Below are 16,218 nucleotides of genomic sequence, written 5' to 3' on the forward strand. Positions count from 1 at the left end.
TGATATAGAAACACAGTGGCGTAATGGCATCTGTAAATATTTATCTAGATTTTATCAGCAGGCATAAATGAAAGGGTTTTGTTCAGTATAAATTTAAAATTTCCAATCTTCTAACGTGCGTTCTTATCCTTAGCACTCCATTGGCTTCTTTATTAAATTACATGCAGACTAATGACACTTAGAATTCAATTTTTTATTCAAATAATATAGGTAGAACTTTATTGAGATCACTGTTATTCATTTTGGTTACCAATGAAAGTAATTCCCCCAGGGGAGGGGGCAACTCAAAATGAATATGAGAGACTTCCGTCATGGTGGTTGGAACTCGCCGTTAATGATATGTTTAACGGAGCGCCTAGCCCCTAGGGTTGGGGCTTAATCTCCGGTAGATGACAAACTTTTAAAGAGCCTGGCTTTCCATATTTGACGTGATCATCTTCGCAAAAAAGTCAGATGCACTGGCTTAAATAGTATTAGCAGGAGATGAGGTGTGAGGTGCTTGACGAAGTTAAGGTTTCTATTGGCTGTCAGGATGTGATAGGAGGTGCCGCATGGATTGGGAAAACGCTGCCGAGCTATTTAATAAGGATATGAAAAAATTAAGTTAAAATAAAATAAAATGTAAATAAAATGGAAAAACTAAAGATTGGGGGGGGCTAAATCAGAATATTACGGGGTCTTTTAATACGAAGATTAGGAGTATATTTAGGAATATCTAGAACTGCTTTATTATCATGAGTGTCAATATTTTTAAAGAATTTTTCAGCAAGTTTTTTAATAAATTTTTTAAGTGGTGGGTAGTCAAATGCTTTATACATGTTAGTGTTTGGCATATACCAATGTCAGTTACAGAATCTTCTGATAAGGTTATTTTGTTGGGTTTCTATAATTCTTAGGTTTGATTTAGCAGCGTATCCCCAAACCGGACATGCGTAAGTTAAAACTGGACGCAGATAGGCGGTGTAAATAAGTATTTTGTTGTTCCTATTCATTTTGGAGTTTCGAGAAATTAAGGGATAAAATTTACGAGTTAGGTCTCGAAACTTCTTTTTAACATAAAAAAAGTGGGGTTTCCAAATAAGTTTATTGTCAAGAATGACACCTAAATATTTGCATTCCTTAGACTACGGGATATTTTGATTTTTAATTTTAATTGTGCGGAAATCCTTGTAAACTTGATTTTTAGTGAACATGATTGCTTCAGTTTTACTAGGATTGATTTCAATTTTCCATTTATTAAACCAGTCTTCAAGAGTTTTGAGATGTCTTGTGAGAGCTATTGAGATGAAATTTGGATTTTTATTTCTGGCTAGTATTGCAGTGTCGTTGGCAAGGTGGTTGGAACTCGCCACCCTGGAGGGTACATAAATAGGTGAAGGTCTAGCTCCTCCCATCGATGACGGGACGTACTTCCTTAGGGAAGGGTTGTACCGTGGCCGGTGATGACCCTTAGGACTCAACCATAGTTCCGCCAATGCTGCTGTTGTGGCTGTCCGTTCATTCAGTATTTATTATCCGTGGGCCTTCGGGAGGGTCGGAGAGTCAATGATATGACTTACCAATGAAAGTAATTGCATGAAATTTTAAAGGAATTTAACCTGTGTTGCGACCAACAAGGCACGAGATCAACAAATCATCTTAGAAAAGAAAACATCACAGAAATATCTGATAGCAAAGTAGCATTAAATTTTTTATTGTCTCATAAATTGAGTATAATTTACATTAGTACATTTTATTAATTGATTGTTGTTTAATTTCATTGAATACAAGACAATAGGTCCGAACTAAAATGCTCTTTTCACAGTTTCAATTTTTTTCTTCATGATAGTTCCGGCAAACAATAGTTTCTGTGCACTTCGACATTGGCTATTACCTTTTCTTACCTTTCTGTTTCTGCTATACGAAGAAGGATTACGAAGAAAATCGAATTTATGATGATGCCGTGTCCGCTTTACAGCGGAAGAGGAGTGCGTTACTTCTGTGGGTAAAGACCCCTGAGCACCTGAAGGCAGAAGTATGACTTCTAGCTCATATGAAGATGACACACACATGCTTGCACAACCCCTTTTTACAACGGAGCTCTTTCACACACCTCACAAATAGGACACAGGATAAAGAACAACCATGACCGAACCAGGATTCGAACCCTACCCTAGATCAAGGGAAAGCTAAGCCCTAAGCCAGGACGCCGACAATCGAATTTATCAATTCATAAATTGATTTTCTTCTTATTTCATGAAATAATTTTCCTCCAAAGAATTCGAACTCTTTTTTTTATTTTCTGCGATAGATTTTGAAACTGACATTTTAAATGTGCTTTCGCACATCATAATCTAAAAGGAAGGATCCAATTATTGTAGACAGATATTCTTGCCGTAGACATTGCGCAATTAAGTTCCAATATTTAAGAGATTTTTTTTTTTAATTTTCTAAAGTGCGTTTCTTTTTTTAGATCCGAAGAAGTCCTTTTGAAATCCGTATTCTTAATGAATAACGTTGCAAATATTTTTTATTTAATCCAAAACAGTCTACAGAATCACCATTGAAAAGCACCGGCATCATGGTTTAGGGGTAGCACATCTTTTCCATGGTCTGGGCGTCTCGGGTTCGAGTCCTGATTTAGGCATGGTTGTTCTTCCCTGTGTTCTATCTGCGAGGTGTGTGAAAGAGCCCCCTTGTAACAAGGGGTTGAGCAAGAGAATGTGTGTGTCATCTTCCTGTGGATGAGTGATTGAAATGCATGAACGAAATCCACCCCTTAAAAAGGGTTGTGACGACGCATAAGTAGCTAAGACGTACTTTTGGTCCTAGATGGCGCTATTGAAAAATATGAGGTGCTCTCTTGGCTTAAAATCGGTGACTTTGTCAACGGACTTGGCTGCATGTGCCATAAGGAACAACACCCATTGAGATGATTTTTATTTTATCAAATAAATTAGTCCATAACAGACGATAACAGTAACAAATTTTAATTCTCTTTTACATTTTACAACGCCATCGCTTCTTACTTCCACTTCTTCCGGCACATATATTGAAAAAAGGCAACATTTGAACCAGACTGTTTATTTGAGAGCTTATAGCAATAATATGGAAAATGAGAAAACGACAGATTTTAGAAACTTGTAATTTTTTCCAATTTATTTTCATAAGCACTTAATCATATGGACTCACTAAACCAATAATAACAAGAATTTTGATACAGATACAAAAGCTAAAATTATTTATTTGGTCATTTAATGAGTCAAAAGGGGTCACGACTCAATTTTAGAAACTTAGTTATGAGTCGCAGAAATCTTAAATATGAAAATGGGGTCTCTTTCGCTTATTTGTTCGTATCATTTCAAATTGTGTGAAAAAAAAATCCAAATCCTTTTTAAAGTAAGGATAAATTAAATTCAAAAGAATTAGAATTATTCAACAAATATTTGAATAGCTAAAAAATATTTGATTTTTTTTTTAACTAACTCTTCTTTTTACAATAGAAATACATCTACAGAATAAAGATGATTCATGGGAATAGAAAATCATTTCCCATATATTGTGACACAAAAAAAAATTCTTTCTTTTTTAATACTTTTATATATAAAGTAAGCAAAGAGAAAGTATTGCAATAGGAAAAAATTCGCCCCGCAGATTGTGGAGGATTTCTACATTTTTGACCTTCTTGAGATCAGAGTAAAAACCCGTGTTCGATACAATAACTGCATGTACGCGCTTGAACAAGAGGATTCGAAAACACAATGATAAAATTTTCATCAAAAATGAAGATAGGCGGATAAAAGTTCATCAAAATTTTCCCCTGGGCAAGTTTTTCTGATATATATATATATATATATATATATATATATATATATATATATATATATATATATATATATATATATATATATACAAAAAAAGGCACAAAAATGAAATTTGGCATATTATTTAATCATCAGATTTACTGATCTGCCCCTAATTTTGGACCAAAGGGTTGAGTGCTTGCCGCTTACTTATTCGTGCGCATGTAAATACTATAAATAAGAGACGCAATCATTTGTATAAATAAAATCGGCGCTCGGTGCTATCCTTAAAAGTACTATTTCTGATTTTGTTTTTAATTAGTAGTGAAGAAGATATTAAAACGGCTCTATGTTATGAATATAAATTATAAAAATACTCTATGTTATGAATATAAATTATAAAAATACTCTATGTTATGAAAATGTATGAGAATGTCGAGAAGATAGTATTCTTGCCAATTCTGTTACTAGAGGCATAATGGATTCCAAAAGTGAATCGGCGAGGCTTACTTAATGCGATTCTATCCCAGAGCATTTCTTCCTTACAATAATAATGATTTTTGCATCTGGATTCAAAGTATTTTACCTTTCTTGAAATAAAACAACTTCAAATGTCACTTTTGAAAATACATCTAAATATGAATTTTATTTAGCACAATTCGTAAATTTGTTGCTCAAATAAATAGCGGATATGTCAGGAGTCGTGAGACAGCATTCATTAATTATTCATTCTTTGGGCATTCATGACTCCTATCTGTAATTATATTAATTTATATGAAGATGAGAATTTTTGACTGGCATCCTGGTCTAGGGATAGCGCCTAGTGATCTGGATGTCCCGGTTTCGAGCATGGTTGTTCTCTACTCTGTGTTCTATCGATGAGATGTGTGAAAGAGCCCCTACCCCCGCCCTGTAAAAAAAGGGTTCTGCAAGCGTGTGCGTCAGTGCCATCTTCATATGAGATAAAGTCAGACTTCTGTCTTTGGATGCTCAGCGGTATTTACCCTCAGAAGCTACTGCACCCCTCTCTCCCCGATCTCTTGTGTTCAATCCAAGGGGGATAAGCAACTACTGAAAATTTTTGTACCTCTTACTGATATTCTTATGATGGTAACATATGTCATTATTTTTATATTAATATTTTTGCAGTAAAGATAAAAATAAATACTTTCAAATACTATACTTTTTATTGTTTGAAATGCTCCAAGCCAGGGATCCAAAGTGCGTTTCACAAAGGCTCGAAAAGTTATTTCTGTAGTTTTCACGAGAGCATAAACGCTCTCTGAACGCTCCGTCTAAAGCGTTTTCTCCTCGTTCCTTTGTGCAATAACCGAAATTAGGTATCTGAAATGGAAGATAAACAAACCAAATACGTGCTAATTTATTCTTGAAAATTTTAATAACATAATTGTTATATATCAATGCTTTTTCTTTCACGTCCTACTCATGCACTTTTACGATCCAAGTGGATACTACGCATGCGTTAAATGAGACTCCTTCTGATTACTAATAAGAAAAGAGGGGGTTCTCCTACCCTCTTATATGATTTTGCGTTAGCTTTCACAAGATCCGAGTTTTGTGCTATGGTGAAACCTCGATTCAATTCTGCATAACATTTACTCACGGATTCATTTGAAATGTTTCTATTCTTTTGACAGTAAGGTGGTATTAGCTGTCCAAGCAGCTAATACAAGCTCTCAAGAGGCGCAATGTCGCCAGGGTCACTGAAAGCAGCTGTCACCAGCTGTGTGTCAGCTGTCCAAGCAACTCAAATTTTTACATTTACAAAACAGTAATGAACGTTGGAAAAAATATTCGATGCCATATGAAGTAGATGTATATTATAGTAAATTCATTCTTAATATTTAGACTAGTAATTTAGTAGCGAGGTTATTGGCATTTCTTTTTCGAATTTGAAATTTTTATTAAGAGATTTATTATCAATAGGTTGTAAAATATTTTATCATTTTCAGAATTATGAATAAAATATTTTTTAAAAATTGAATCCTAATTTCGATAATATATAAAGCATTATGTCAATTTTTAAACCTTAATGTAGAACGAGACATCCTTTGAGTAACTAGGAAATATAGAGGGCGGTTAAAATTAAGCTTCCCATATAAACAGCATCATACAACGCAAATGGGTGAGCGGGTGGCAACGGAATTTGGTACATAGACTACACATAAGATGCGCTCACGGAATTTCGAAAAACATTTAGTTCCAAAATGTCCACCAGAGGACGTCTTTTCCGGAAAAACATTAAATTTAACACAATAAGCGACCAAAACGGAATACAGAAACAGTATTAACATTTATTGACTAATTTCTGATCACCTTGTCATCGAACCACATTAAGTAAAGGTAAGGAAAAAAACAGACGCTGGAATGTATCGCTTTAAATCATTCAACGTTTCAACAAAATACCAGCCGGAAACATCGGCATAAAACATGATAACGACTGCAAACGTTTCTTACCCTAATCTGTTTTGCGTAAAGCTTCCTCTTCTTCGCAACTATGCAAATATCGACATTTTTTCATAGAACTGATAGTTTTTCCCAGTTTTACATTTTATTAGTCATAATTCTTGTTCTTTATTGTTAATATTGTTTCTGTATTCCGTTTTGGTTGTTTATTGCGTTAAATTTAATGTTTTTCCGGAAAAGGCTTCCTCGAACATTTTGGAACTTTTTTTTTTTTTTTTTGAAATTCCGTGAGCGCATTTTGTGTATAGTCTATATACCTAATTTCGTTGCATTCCATTCACTTGTTTGAGTTGTAGGATGCTGTTTATAGGGGACGTTTAATTATAACCACCCTTTATTTTGAATTTTCTTGTATTTGTATGCATTAAGGAGAAAAACATAAGCACTACTTGTCTGCACCCGAGTTTATGCCCAATTTTCTGTAGATCATTAGACAACGGATTCTAAAACCGTCCGCGCTTTTGCACATGAGTTAGGATGGGTTTAATTCGTCAAAATAGGGATGAGAGGAAAGATGAAAGGTGGGAATGTTTTCATTTAACAATAAAATAAACTCGGATTACTCGCAGACTGAATAAAAATAATACGGTCAGAAACGACACGATACTCACATACACGTGACAAAAAATGAACAAAAAAGTATCTAATAGGGCCAAATCAAGAAATCAAGATCAATCAAGCAACATCTCCCCTTAATGAGATATAATCGTCGAAAAGTGGTCGTCTCAGAATACTGAAACGAAAAGTAAATCAAAGTACGGTTGATGCAATTTATTGTTGCAAGAAACACATTTTGAGATGATGCGTCACATATATAGAATAATTCACAGATAGCCTTAAAGACAATCATTAAAAGTTTAGTTAAAACGTTTAATGAAACTATAAAAGAATTTTTTTTAAATACAAGGTAAGATAGTTATAAGAAATTCATACAAAGAATATATAAATTAAAAGTACAAAACACTAAAATTGATATATAGACTCTGATTTCACTTAGGATCTTACAAAAATTTGTAGATCTCATATTTATTGTAAAAGTGCATCAAGATAACGACCTATAATTGAAAATTCATAGCAAGTTATTTTTTTTTGTTGTTTCGGAGTATAATTCTGATTGAAAAATCATTTTGTGTACTAGGCAAAAATTTGAACTTTAAAGGTTATCCTTTATATTTGGGATATGTCTTGAGAATGATAAAATTGTTCACTCCTATGTGAGACTCACGAGAAAAGTGTGGAAATTAGTATAGATTAAATTTCTAAGACGAGTCACAAAACTCAGCTGACGGAAAATTATTGCTTTATTCTTGCATTGACAATACAGCACCAGATAATCCTTGTCTTATCGGGTAATCCTTAAAAGAAATGTTTATGATGACATAAAAATTTTCGTTTCTCGGAAAATAGTTCATTAGAGCTATTAAAGAATTTCGTAAAAATGATAAAAACATATGCGATTTCTTTCAAAAATACAAAAGTATACCTTCAAAATATGTTTCATTTCATTTGAATTAAAAAGAAGAAAAAAAAAAGGCATTGATTTTTAAAGTATCGAATTTCCAATAGGATTCAAAAGTAGTATTTTTTCATGCTATTCAATGGAAAAAAATATTGGAGGAAAAAATTATACTTTAAATCTGCAATTTATGCAGATTTAAAGCCCTCCTGCAAAGGGCTTAATATTTGTAAAAAAAAAAGCGGGGGAAAAGGCCCACCAAAATTCATCTTTTCACTAAAATTATAGAGATTAAAGATTTATGTGGATACTTTCACAAGTCAGAATTACGCTGTATCGTCATTTCTGCGCCCTAGCATTCACATAAATGTCTGAATAGTGGGAAGTTGAAATGATGAATGGCAATGAACCATTGCAATGGGCACGAATATTGAGGTTTCGGTTACGTGTAATACTAGTTTTCCACTCTGTGTTGAAGTTGTGCAATCGTCACCAGTTTCTTAATATACCGAGTATTCCAGAGAACCAAATACCATATAACAAGTGGATGATCGAAAATGTGTCGTTTTCAGCCTTACGCTTGGGAAATCAGGAAATTTTATCCTACCAAATTTAGTTAATATTGCTAGCGATAAAAGGTGCTGCAAATCGGAAAAATAAAACCTGCTCTGAAAACGTTGCAAGGACTGTTGCAAAAAATTAAACAATGATTTTTTTTAATGTAACTCACATTTGCAGCAACACATAGCGCAGTCTAAAGCAACAATTTTCAGATCTCATATACTTTAATTTAATTACACCTGTTGTATGTCACCTGCATCCTCACCTGACAGTTGAAATGTAATTAATTTGCAATTTGGTGGGGTAAAATCCCCTGATTTAACAATTATACTTTTCTATCACATGCAGTCAATATTTTATATTGATTTTCAAAATGCACAATCATTTTTGCAACACCAAGTATGTTTCTTAGTATTATCTTCTAGTTGCAAGGACACTTGCATCAGCTGTAATAATACTGTTACAAATCTTTAATGTTGCTTCCCAGCATAGTTTGTTCCAGAAAGATGAAAGAAAGAAAGAAAAGGTTAGTTTCTTCCCAGAAAGACCGTATTACAATCTGCTCTGTTGGGTGCTGATCGGGTTGGCGACAAACTTGGTGACGAATTTGGCTACTTTGGCTACAAAATAGATATCACTGGAAACTTCCCAAGTTTTAGCAATTCAGCCAATGGGAACCCAGATACGCCTGATTGGTCTAGAATTCCCAACTCACTCGCCCACCATCTTAAAGCGAGCTCCTGATTCGTCCCCTTCGAACAATAGTTTATCCAACACCAGGCACCGAAAACTGTAAAGATCCAGCAAACTTTACCCTCTCCCGCACGTTTCCCACTAATCGTTCCTAATTGTTCACCGCCGCACCTACTCCTCCTGCCTTCTCGCTTTATCAGCTCAGGCCTCATTTTCCATCTGCTATGAAATGAGGTCGGTCCTTCGGACCGCACCTCTAGGATAAGTCAATGCCATTCCCAAAAGCCAAGCCTTCTTCAGTCATCGCAATTATAGGAGATAGCTTCTGTTTGAAGCGGGTACTCCTTTAACCTCTAATCATAGCTTCAGTCAGGCATCAATTAGTCGTAGTCGTGTATCGAGCCGTCGAGAGGATAACGAAGCAGCGGCGGAATAGTCCAGCGAAGAACACGCTTTGTGTGGAGCTCAAGCGATTGCTGAACTGAGCAGTGTGCCCAGTCTTGGCGTTTCTTGTAAAAGCAGCCTCGATTCATGTGTGGAATAGCCAGTCGTGTAGTAGTGAGTATAACCAAAGCGAGGAGACAGTGGTGAATTGAGACGTTTGGAGAAGCCGTAGAGTGAAAGTACGTGAATTCCCTCCTTCTGCTGAATTCTATCTGGCAGCTTTGTGTACTGTGGTTGTTATTGCTAGCGATTACGACTTGTGGGCTACTATTTGTTGTATTGTGCTGCTGTGTGTTGCCTGTGTTCTCTCGGCTGTACATTTGTCGTCTGTGTGCCTTCGTGTGTTCGTGTTTAATAAAAGTCGTCGTCTGTCACTAAAGGACTATTAGTTTCATCGACCAACAAATCGTCGAAAAGAACCGCGCCGGAGAATTAATCCGTAACAATACATTCTCCAGTATTACAGGACTAAAAAATCCTCTGCCGGGCTCGCGAATGCTCGTGCACTTATTTTTTAATGCCTTTTAGCTTTTTTTCCCCCTTTGGAGGAGGTAAAATTTTTTTCATCATTAAACATATTCCCCTTGTTGCTGTACTTTTCCCTTTAAACATATTTCTTTTGAACCGATTCATACCATGTTCAAAAATATGATGTTTAGTAAAATTCTTGTATATTTATATAAAAAAATACAAAAAATACAATAATTTTCACAGATATGCAAAAAGTTTAGCCTATATATATATATATATATATATATATATATATATTTGCTACCATAAGACAATAATAATACAGCATTCATATACTAACAGAAATAAAAAAAACTATAGTCCGTTTAATTTTATAGGAAAGCTAAGTATTAGAGAGGTTTCATTACATTTTCTCCCAGCATTAAACCCTTTGCGTGACTTGAAATTTAAAATATAATATTTTTCAATATTTTTTTTTTTTTTTTTTTTTTTTTTTTTTTTTTTATTATACGTCTCAATTTTTGAATTCTATCAGAATTCGATACTCAATGAATCACATTTATTCATTCACATACTGACTTTAGAATCAAAGCTTCCGCAGGATCCTGTTTCAGTTGCGTCTTCGCAGAGAAAAGAATAATTTGCGCAGAAACTGCTCCTTCTCACCCTTAAATAGAAAATAAATTATTCATGGTATTTTGGGAAAAAAGTTCATTTTCTTTTGCATTAATTAAATTCTTATTTTTTATGACTGATAAACAATGAAAAACATAGTTAGTGATTGTGAATTAAATTAAATTTTAAAATATTATTGGAATTAGGCAAAACTATGTCCAGAAATTAAATGATTATCATTTTAAAAAATAAGTTTTGTTTCCTTATTTAGTTTTAATGTAATACAAAAACCATTTTTCGGATGATATTTGTGCAAGATATAGATAAAAATAACAAAATGTTTTTATTTTTAATTAATGTATTGTAATTCAGTTTTGGATTTTGAAACACTGATAAAGATGTTACTCTTGTTCCCCCGAGAAGCGTGTGTGCCAAATTTCATCAAAATCTTAAAAAAAATAATAATAATAAACTGTAGATTTGTATAAAAAATATGCAGCGAAATATTCAACTTTGCATCTTTTTAATCAAAATTTTAATGCATTAAATTGTATTCACACTACAATGTTCAAGTATTGGAAGGTTTAGGAAAAATTTAAAAGTACAAATTACGTGCAGTTCCTTTCCCTGTGTATACGGAACGGGCGTCTTTAAACGAAGTAAAATATTTGAAAAGAAATGCAGTTTTCCCCTACCCTTCTTCGATTGAACGTTCTTATTAATTACATGGAAAATTTAAAATATCAAATATATTAATGATATTTTAAATTTTCAGCAACAAATGTTAAAATAAAATTGAATAATGCGTTAAATAAATTTTGTTTGCTACTACTCAAAGTCTGAGTCTTAGCATTGAATTATAGACGGAAAAAGGACGCTAATATTAAGATTCTTCCTTTTCTCTGTCGCCGTTTAACCCCCGTTCGAAGAGGGTTCTTGATTGAACACATGTCCAGTGAACTTTTACAAAATTTGCTGTTGTCAGATAACATAATCATAAGTCTTCTGACAACATAAATTATAAATAATCTCCTCCAATTATGTGCATAATTATCATTTGTTATTCATTTGAGTATGCCTAGCGCTCATGGTTTATTATTTGTATTTCGAAAATCTGATTGCTATATCTGCGTTTCATTAAAATTGAATATGTTGTACTTATTCATTTTTAGTAATAATTTCAGACCTTTTTATGAACATAAAAAAAGAACATTTTACTAGTGATAAGAAGAAAGATAATAATTGGAATGATTCAAACCATTTCAAATGAAAATTTACCGACATTTTACGTAGCATTGTATTCCCATGAAGAGCATCCAGAAATATGTTATTTTAAGCAATGAACAACCAGTAAAAATGATTCTCCTCAAAACGTTCTCGCATACTCCTAGTAAAAACATTATCCCCGGGAACGTCTGGCATGCCACTGGCATACAATAGTCAAGAAATATTAACTTTTGGTGTTAATGTAGCATTTTTATTGGATCTATCGTGTGATCCTAGGCCAGTTTTTTGATGATTAATCCCTGGCATGCATATAATAACATCTGAAAATTGAATTTATTTTTCAGATACGTTGTTTCCAACTGATTGAAACAAAATCTAAAACTGCACTTGCGGTTACGCACCAAATTTGATAGATTGAAATCATTGCGTTTTTGAGCTATCAAGTTTGCTTGTTTCTGAGAATGCAAACGGCTCGATTCCTTGTTGAAATAGGTGTCTACACTGTAGATATTATATCTATGGACCGAATTTCATCCATTTAGCCGTCTTAGTCTTCTAGTTGTATTAAATCAGAGGGTCGAATCGACTTCCTGTGAATAAAAGTTCAAAATTTGATAAAAAAATCTACAAATTGGTTGTAAAGATCCTATATCAAATGACAGCAGTCTAACACAAAGAGTATTTGAGTTATCTCTGACATGGACTGGTACACACATAAATATAAAGTCAAAAATTTATAATGATAAATTGCCTTGGTGTCGAAAAGATATCAACGGATGTTCTAGGTATATTTAATTTTAAAATCTCGCCTAATGAACCAAGAACTACAAATTTTTCTGTGTAATCGCCTGGAAAATGATTAAAAGTCACGAAAAATTTTCAAATTCTCTACTAAAATGAGAAAAGGAAAACAAACTAAACAGTCCCCGAAATCCAATCGACAACGATGGACGTTCTAGTGTTAAAATTGAATTCCATTGTTTGCCAGCGAGTGAGCGAAGAAGATGCGTATGCTTGAAAACACGAGCGCAGTGTTTTCGCGGCAAAAGCTAAAAAAGAAACAATTTTTGGATACTCTTCCTAAGAAAAGAAATATCATGCACTAATATTTAAGCCGAACTCTCAATTTTCATGAGTCACTGCAAATGAAAGATGCACTCAAAACGAGAGAATGGTGTTGTGATACTTACGGATTGTCGCTGCAAAATGTGACTGCAGGCATCTTGAACACATCCGGATGTGTCATAATCGTGCTCGTAGTGGTGGAATAGGTGTAGTACAGATTAAAGAACCCCACCGACTGATGAATGAAGACTATCAAGCAGATGACGAAGAGGATGATTTTCAAAATCTTCCAAGCAGAGGATGCTTCGTCCTCTTTCTTCGGCATTTCATGAGCTGTTTCTTCGGTTACTATCGGGGAATGAAGTCCATTCCTCACAAACATGCTTGTGTCCACCATCTCCACGAACTGCAATAATTTTTTTTAACAAATTGTTCTTCGCATGCAGATTTACCATAAAACCTACCAATATTGTTAGAGAAGTTTCAAGCCGGCGTTCTGGCCTAGGGGTAGCGTGTCTCTCCAGTGATCTGGGCATCCTTGTTCGGTCATGGTTGCCCTCTACCCAGTATTCTATCGGTGAGGTGTGTGAAAGAGCCCCCCTGTAAAAAGGGGGTGTGCGAGCGAGTTTGTGAGTGTCATCTTCATATGAGCTAAAGTCAGACTTTTGCCATAGGGTGCTCAGGGGTCTTACCTTCAGAAGCTACTGCATCCCTCTCTTCCCGATCTCTTGGACTTGGTTTGCATTTATATTCAAACCAAAGGGGATAAACAACAACAAATAAACAAGATAATGGCTAGTGACTAATTCCTGTAGATTTCTGGTAATGAAAATACAAATTTCATGCATTTAAATCAAAGTTGTCCTATAAATTCTGTTATAAAAGCAGCTTTTTAAAAACCTACGCAAGAAAATTAATTATCTCTAAAATAAAAAAAAAATTCAAAAATATTAAAATTATCAAAAATTATGTCAATCTTATATATATATTTGGCAATGGAGCAAATTTTAGGAAGTGATGTGAAGTTTCAAGTGATTTGATAATCACGGAAGAAATTAATTTCGAAGCACAAAAAAACACGTACTTTTTGTCCTCCATAAAAAACTATATTTTGTACTTACTCTAAAGAGGAAAAAAAGAAAAAAAAAACCTTAGAACAAGCAAGATTTAGAGTGTGAATTGCTTCCTGCACACCATCAGACGTTAGTCAAGTCCATGTCATGTAGTGTTATGAAGCTTGTGCGCAGTCGCAGGGATCCTATGCGATATTGGGCAGGCGCAATAGTTTTTCTGGCTCTAGATCGTAAACAGATTTCAATTGAAAAGTGAAATCAGTATGCTCACAATGTGCACGTAAATTGGTCTCAAAAATCTGAACTGAAATAATTTCGCGTAAAAATAGGTCAGTTTCATCGGAAGTAACTTTTTTAATAATAGTTAATATTAACATTTCGCTATCTTCGTCATACATTTCTATAATTGAAAACTAAATATGATAAGCAAAAAAACTATGTGTTTCTCTAGAATAATTAACTATGATATATATTAGGAGAAAAATGTATGGTCTAAAATGAGTTTCTAATAGTTATAACCTGTAAAATTATAAATATATCGTTTTATGGTGATGAAAATATCTCCTTAACGTCATTACAAATCTTTGCATTTTCTAAAAACAAGCAGTATTGGAAATGCAAAAGAATGATTTTTCTCCACTAAAAAATAAAATCTCGAGCGAGATTGTCTTCAAAAAGGTTCATGGATGCGCCACTGACCTTGAACTGAAATGCAGAGGAGTTCGTTAATGCAGAGGAGTGTATTATTTGAATAAAAGCTGTAATATTTTGCCTAATTGATAAGATGTGTCGTACATTTAGAATCAAGAGTCTACTACATGCAGAGAGTCAATCTAATTCTTTTTAATCTCATAATTTCATTGAGTGTTAAAAAGACGAAAGAACAAACATTTCAATTTTAGATTTTTGACACAATAAAACGTAAAGTCAATGTATCTATATGCAATAAAAATGGGAGTCAAAAGAAAAATGTGGATTTTCTTTTAGAATCTCCGAAATAAACGCTGATTTAACGCATGTGACTGTGGTTGATATTTCAAAACTGGATGTTTTTAGTGTTAAACTGGCAGATAATTGATTTAATATAATTAACATACAGATGTAATGATATTTTAAAATCTAATTTAAACTTAATTAATTTCTTAATTTTTAGCTTAATTTAGCCCATATTAACTTCATTTTAAAATGTTCTCTTACTTCCTGATCCAATTCCACCTTTTTTATTTAATTAATTCAACATGAGTTCTAAAATGACTGAAGTGGACAAGTTCTCACACTCCGAGTGAAGGGATAAAAAAAATGCCAACCTAAACCAATTCTTTTAAAAGATACCTAAATTCCCCTTGCCTAAATCGACACGTGTAAAGAATCCCTATCAGAATCTCATAGTATTTAAACATTGGAGGAAATATTTTCTCCCCTTTTAGCTTCTCCTTTTTCGCTCTTGTGTCGTTCTTTTGATGTGGTCGTCGCTTTTGCTTATACATAAATCATGCCTTCCAGGATGGAATAAAAGCGAAGAAAGCGTCTTCTTTGTCATTGGCAACGATTCTGCTTAAAAAATTATGTGCTTACATTTTAGAGTCGTCAGGATTTTTATCTGTGCTACAATTGTCAGAGGAATTAAAAGAATTAAAATTAAAATACCCGGGAGGAAAGGCAATTCAACTTTGAGTTGCAACTTCTCGTCTCGCCGATGCTTTTCGTTCCGGCCACACTGTTTCCCGTGGAGTAGCATCTTCGCTGCCTTTCTCCTTAGGCCACGACGTTGAAGTCCCACGCCAGTCGATGCAATATCCTCTACCTTCCGTTTCTCATTGCATCGCCGATGGTATACTATGTCTTCCATAACCTGAAACCTCTTCCGACATTCCTGCTCTACTGCTCAATACCATTGTGCTGGTGTTCCTTATCATATCTTCAAGAAGTTCCAGCTTCAGAAATTATGTTTAAGAAGATATGCTGCCAGGTGCAGGTATTTCTAAAACCAGGACTAATTCGTAACTGAGATCTCATTCTTCATATTATTGTTTTTGGTTTTGTAGCAACAGAAATTTTCTAAATGGATAATTCATTCTGGACTTACTAAGAAAGAGAACAATCTATATAAAACACTTCAAAAGTTTTGGAAAATTAAGAATACTGAGAATTAGATAGGAGATTTATTTTCATAGAGTTTTTTTATTATTATCTGTTTCATAAGGCTATTTTATTGTAATAAAAATATTACAGTTTTTTACAAACAGTCAACAATAGCTATTTTAATTATTTCAATGCTATAAGCAAGTGTTGAATATTTAAAGATTTGTCTAATGATGCCATAATAGCAAAAGAAAGAATTGTG

The 16,218-nt window shown here is 33.8% G+C and overlaps 1 protein-coding gene across 1 annotated transcript in view; it reads right to left on the reverse strand.

The window, feature by feature from the left end:
- LOC129975579 (uncharacterized) overlaps window positions 1-16,218 on the reverse strand; it is a 47,621-nt gene that overhangs the window by 21,161 nt on the left and 10,242 nt on the right. The window contains exons 2-4 of the mRNA XM_056088642.1: window positions 12,927-13,207; window positions 10,474-10,561; window positions 4,966-5,126 (exon numbers count right to left, since the gene is read on the reverse strand). Coding sequence (XP_055944617.1) covers window positions 4,966-5,126; window positions 10,474-10,561; window positions 12,927-13,207 — 530 coding nt within the window. The remainder of the gene's footprint in view (window positions 1-4,965; window positions 5,127-10,473; window positions 10,562-12,926; window positions 13,208-16,218) is intronic.

Source organism: Argiope bruennichi, chromosome 7 (assembly GCF_947563725.1).
Source record: "Argiope bruennichi chromosome 7, qqArgBrue1.1, whole genome shotgun sequence".
Classification (NCBI taxonomy): Eukaryota; Metazoa; Arthropoda; class Arachnida; order Araneae; family Araneidae; genus Argiope; species Argiope bruennichi.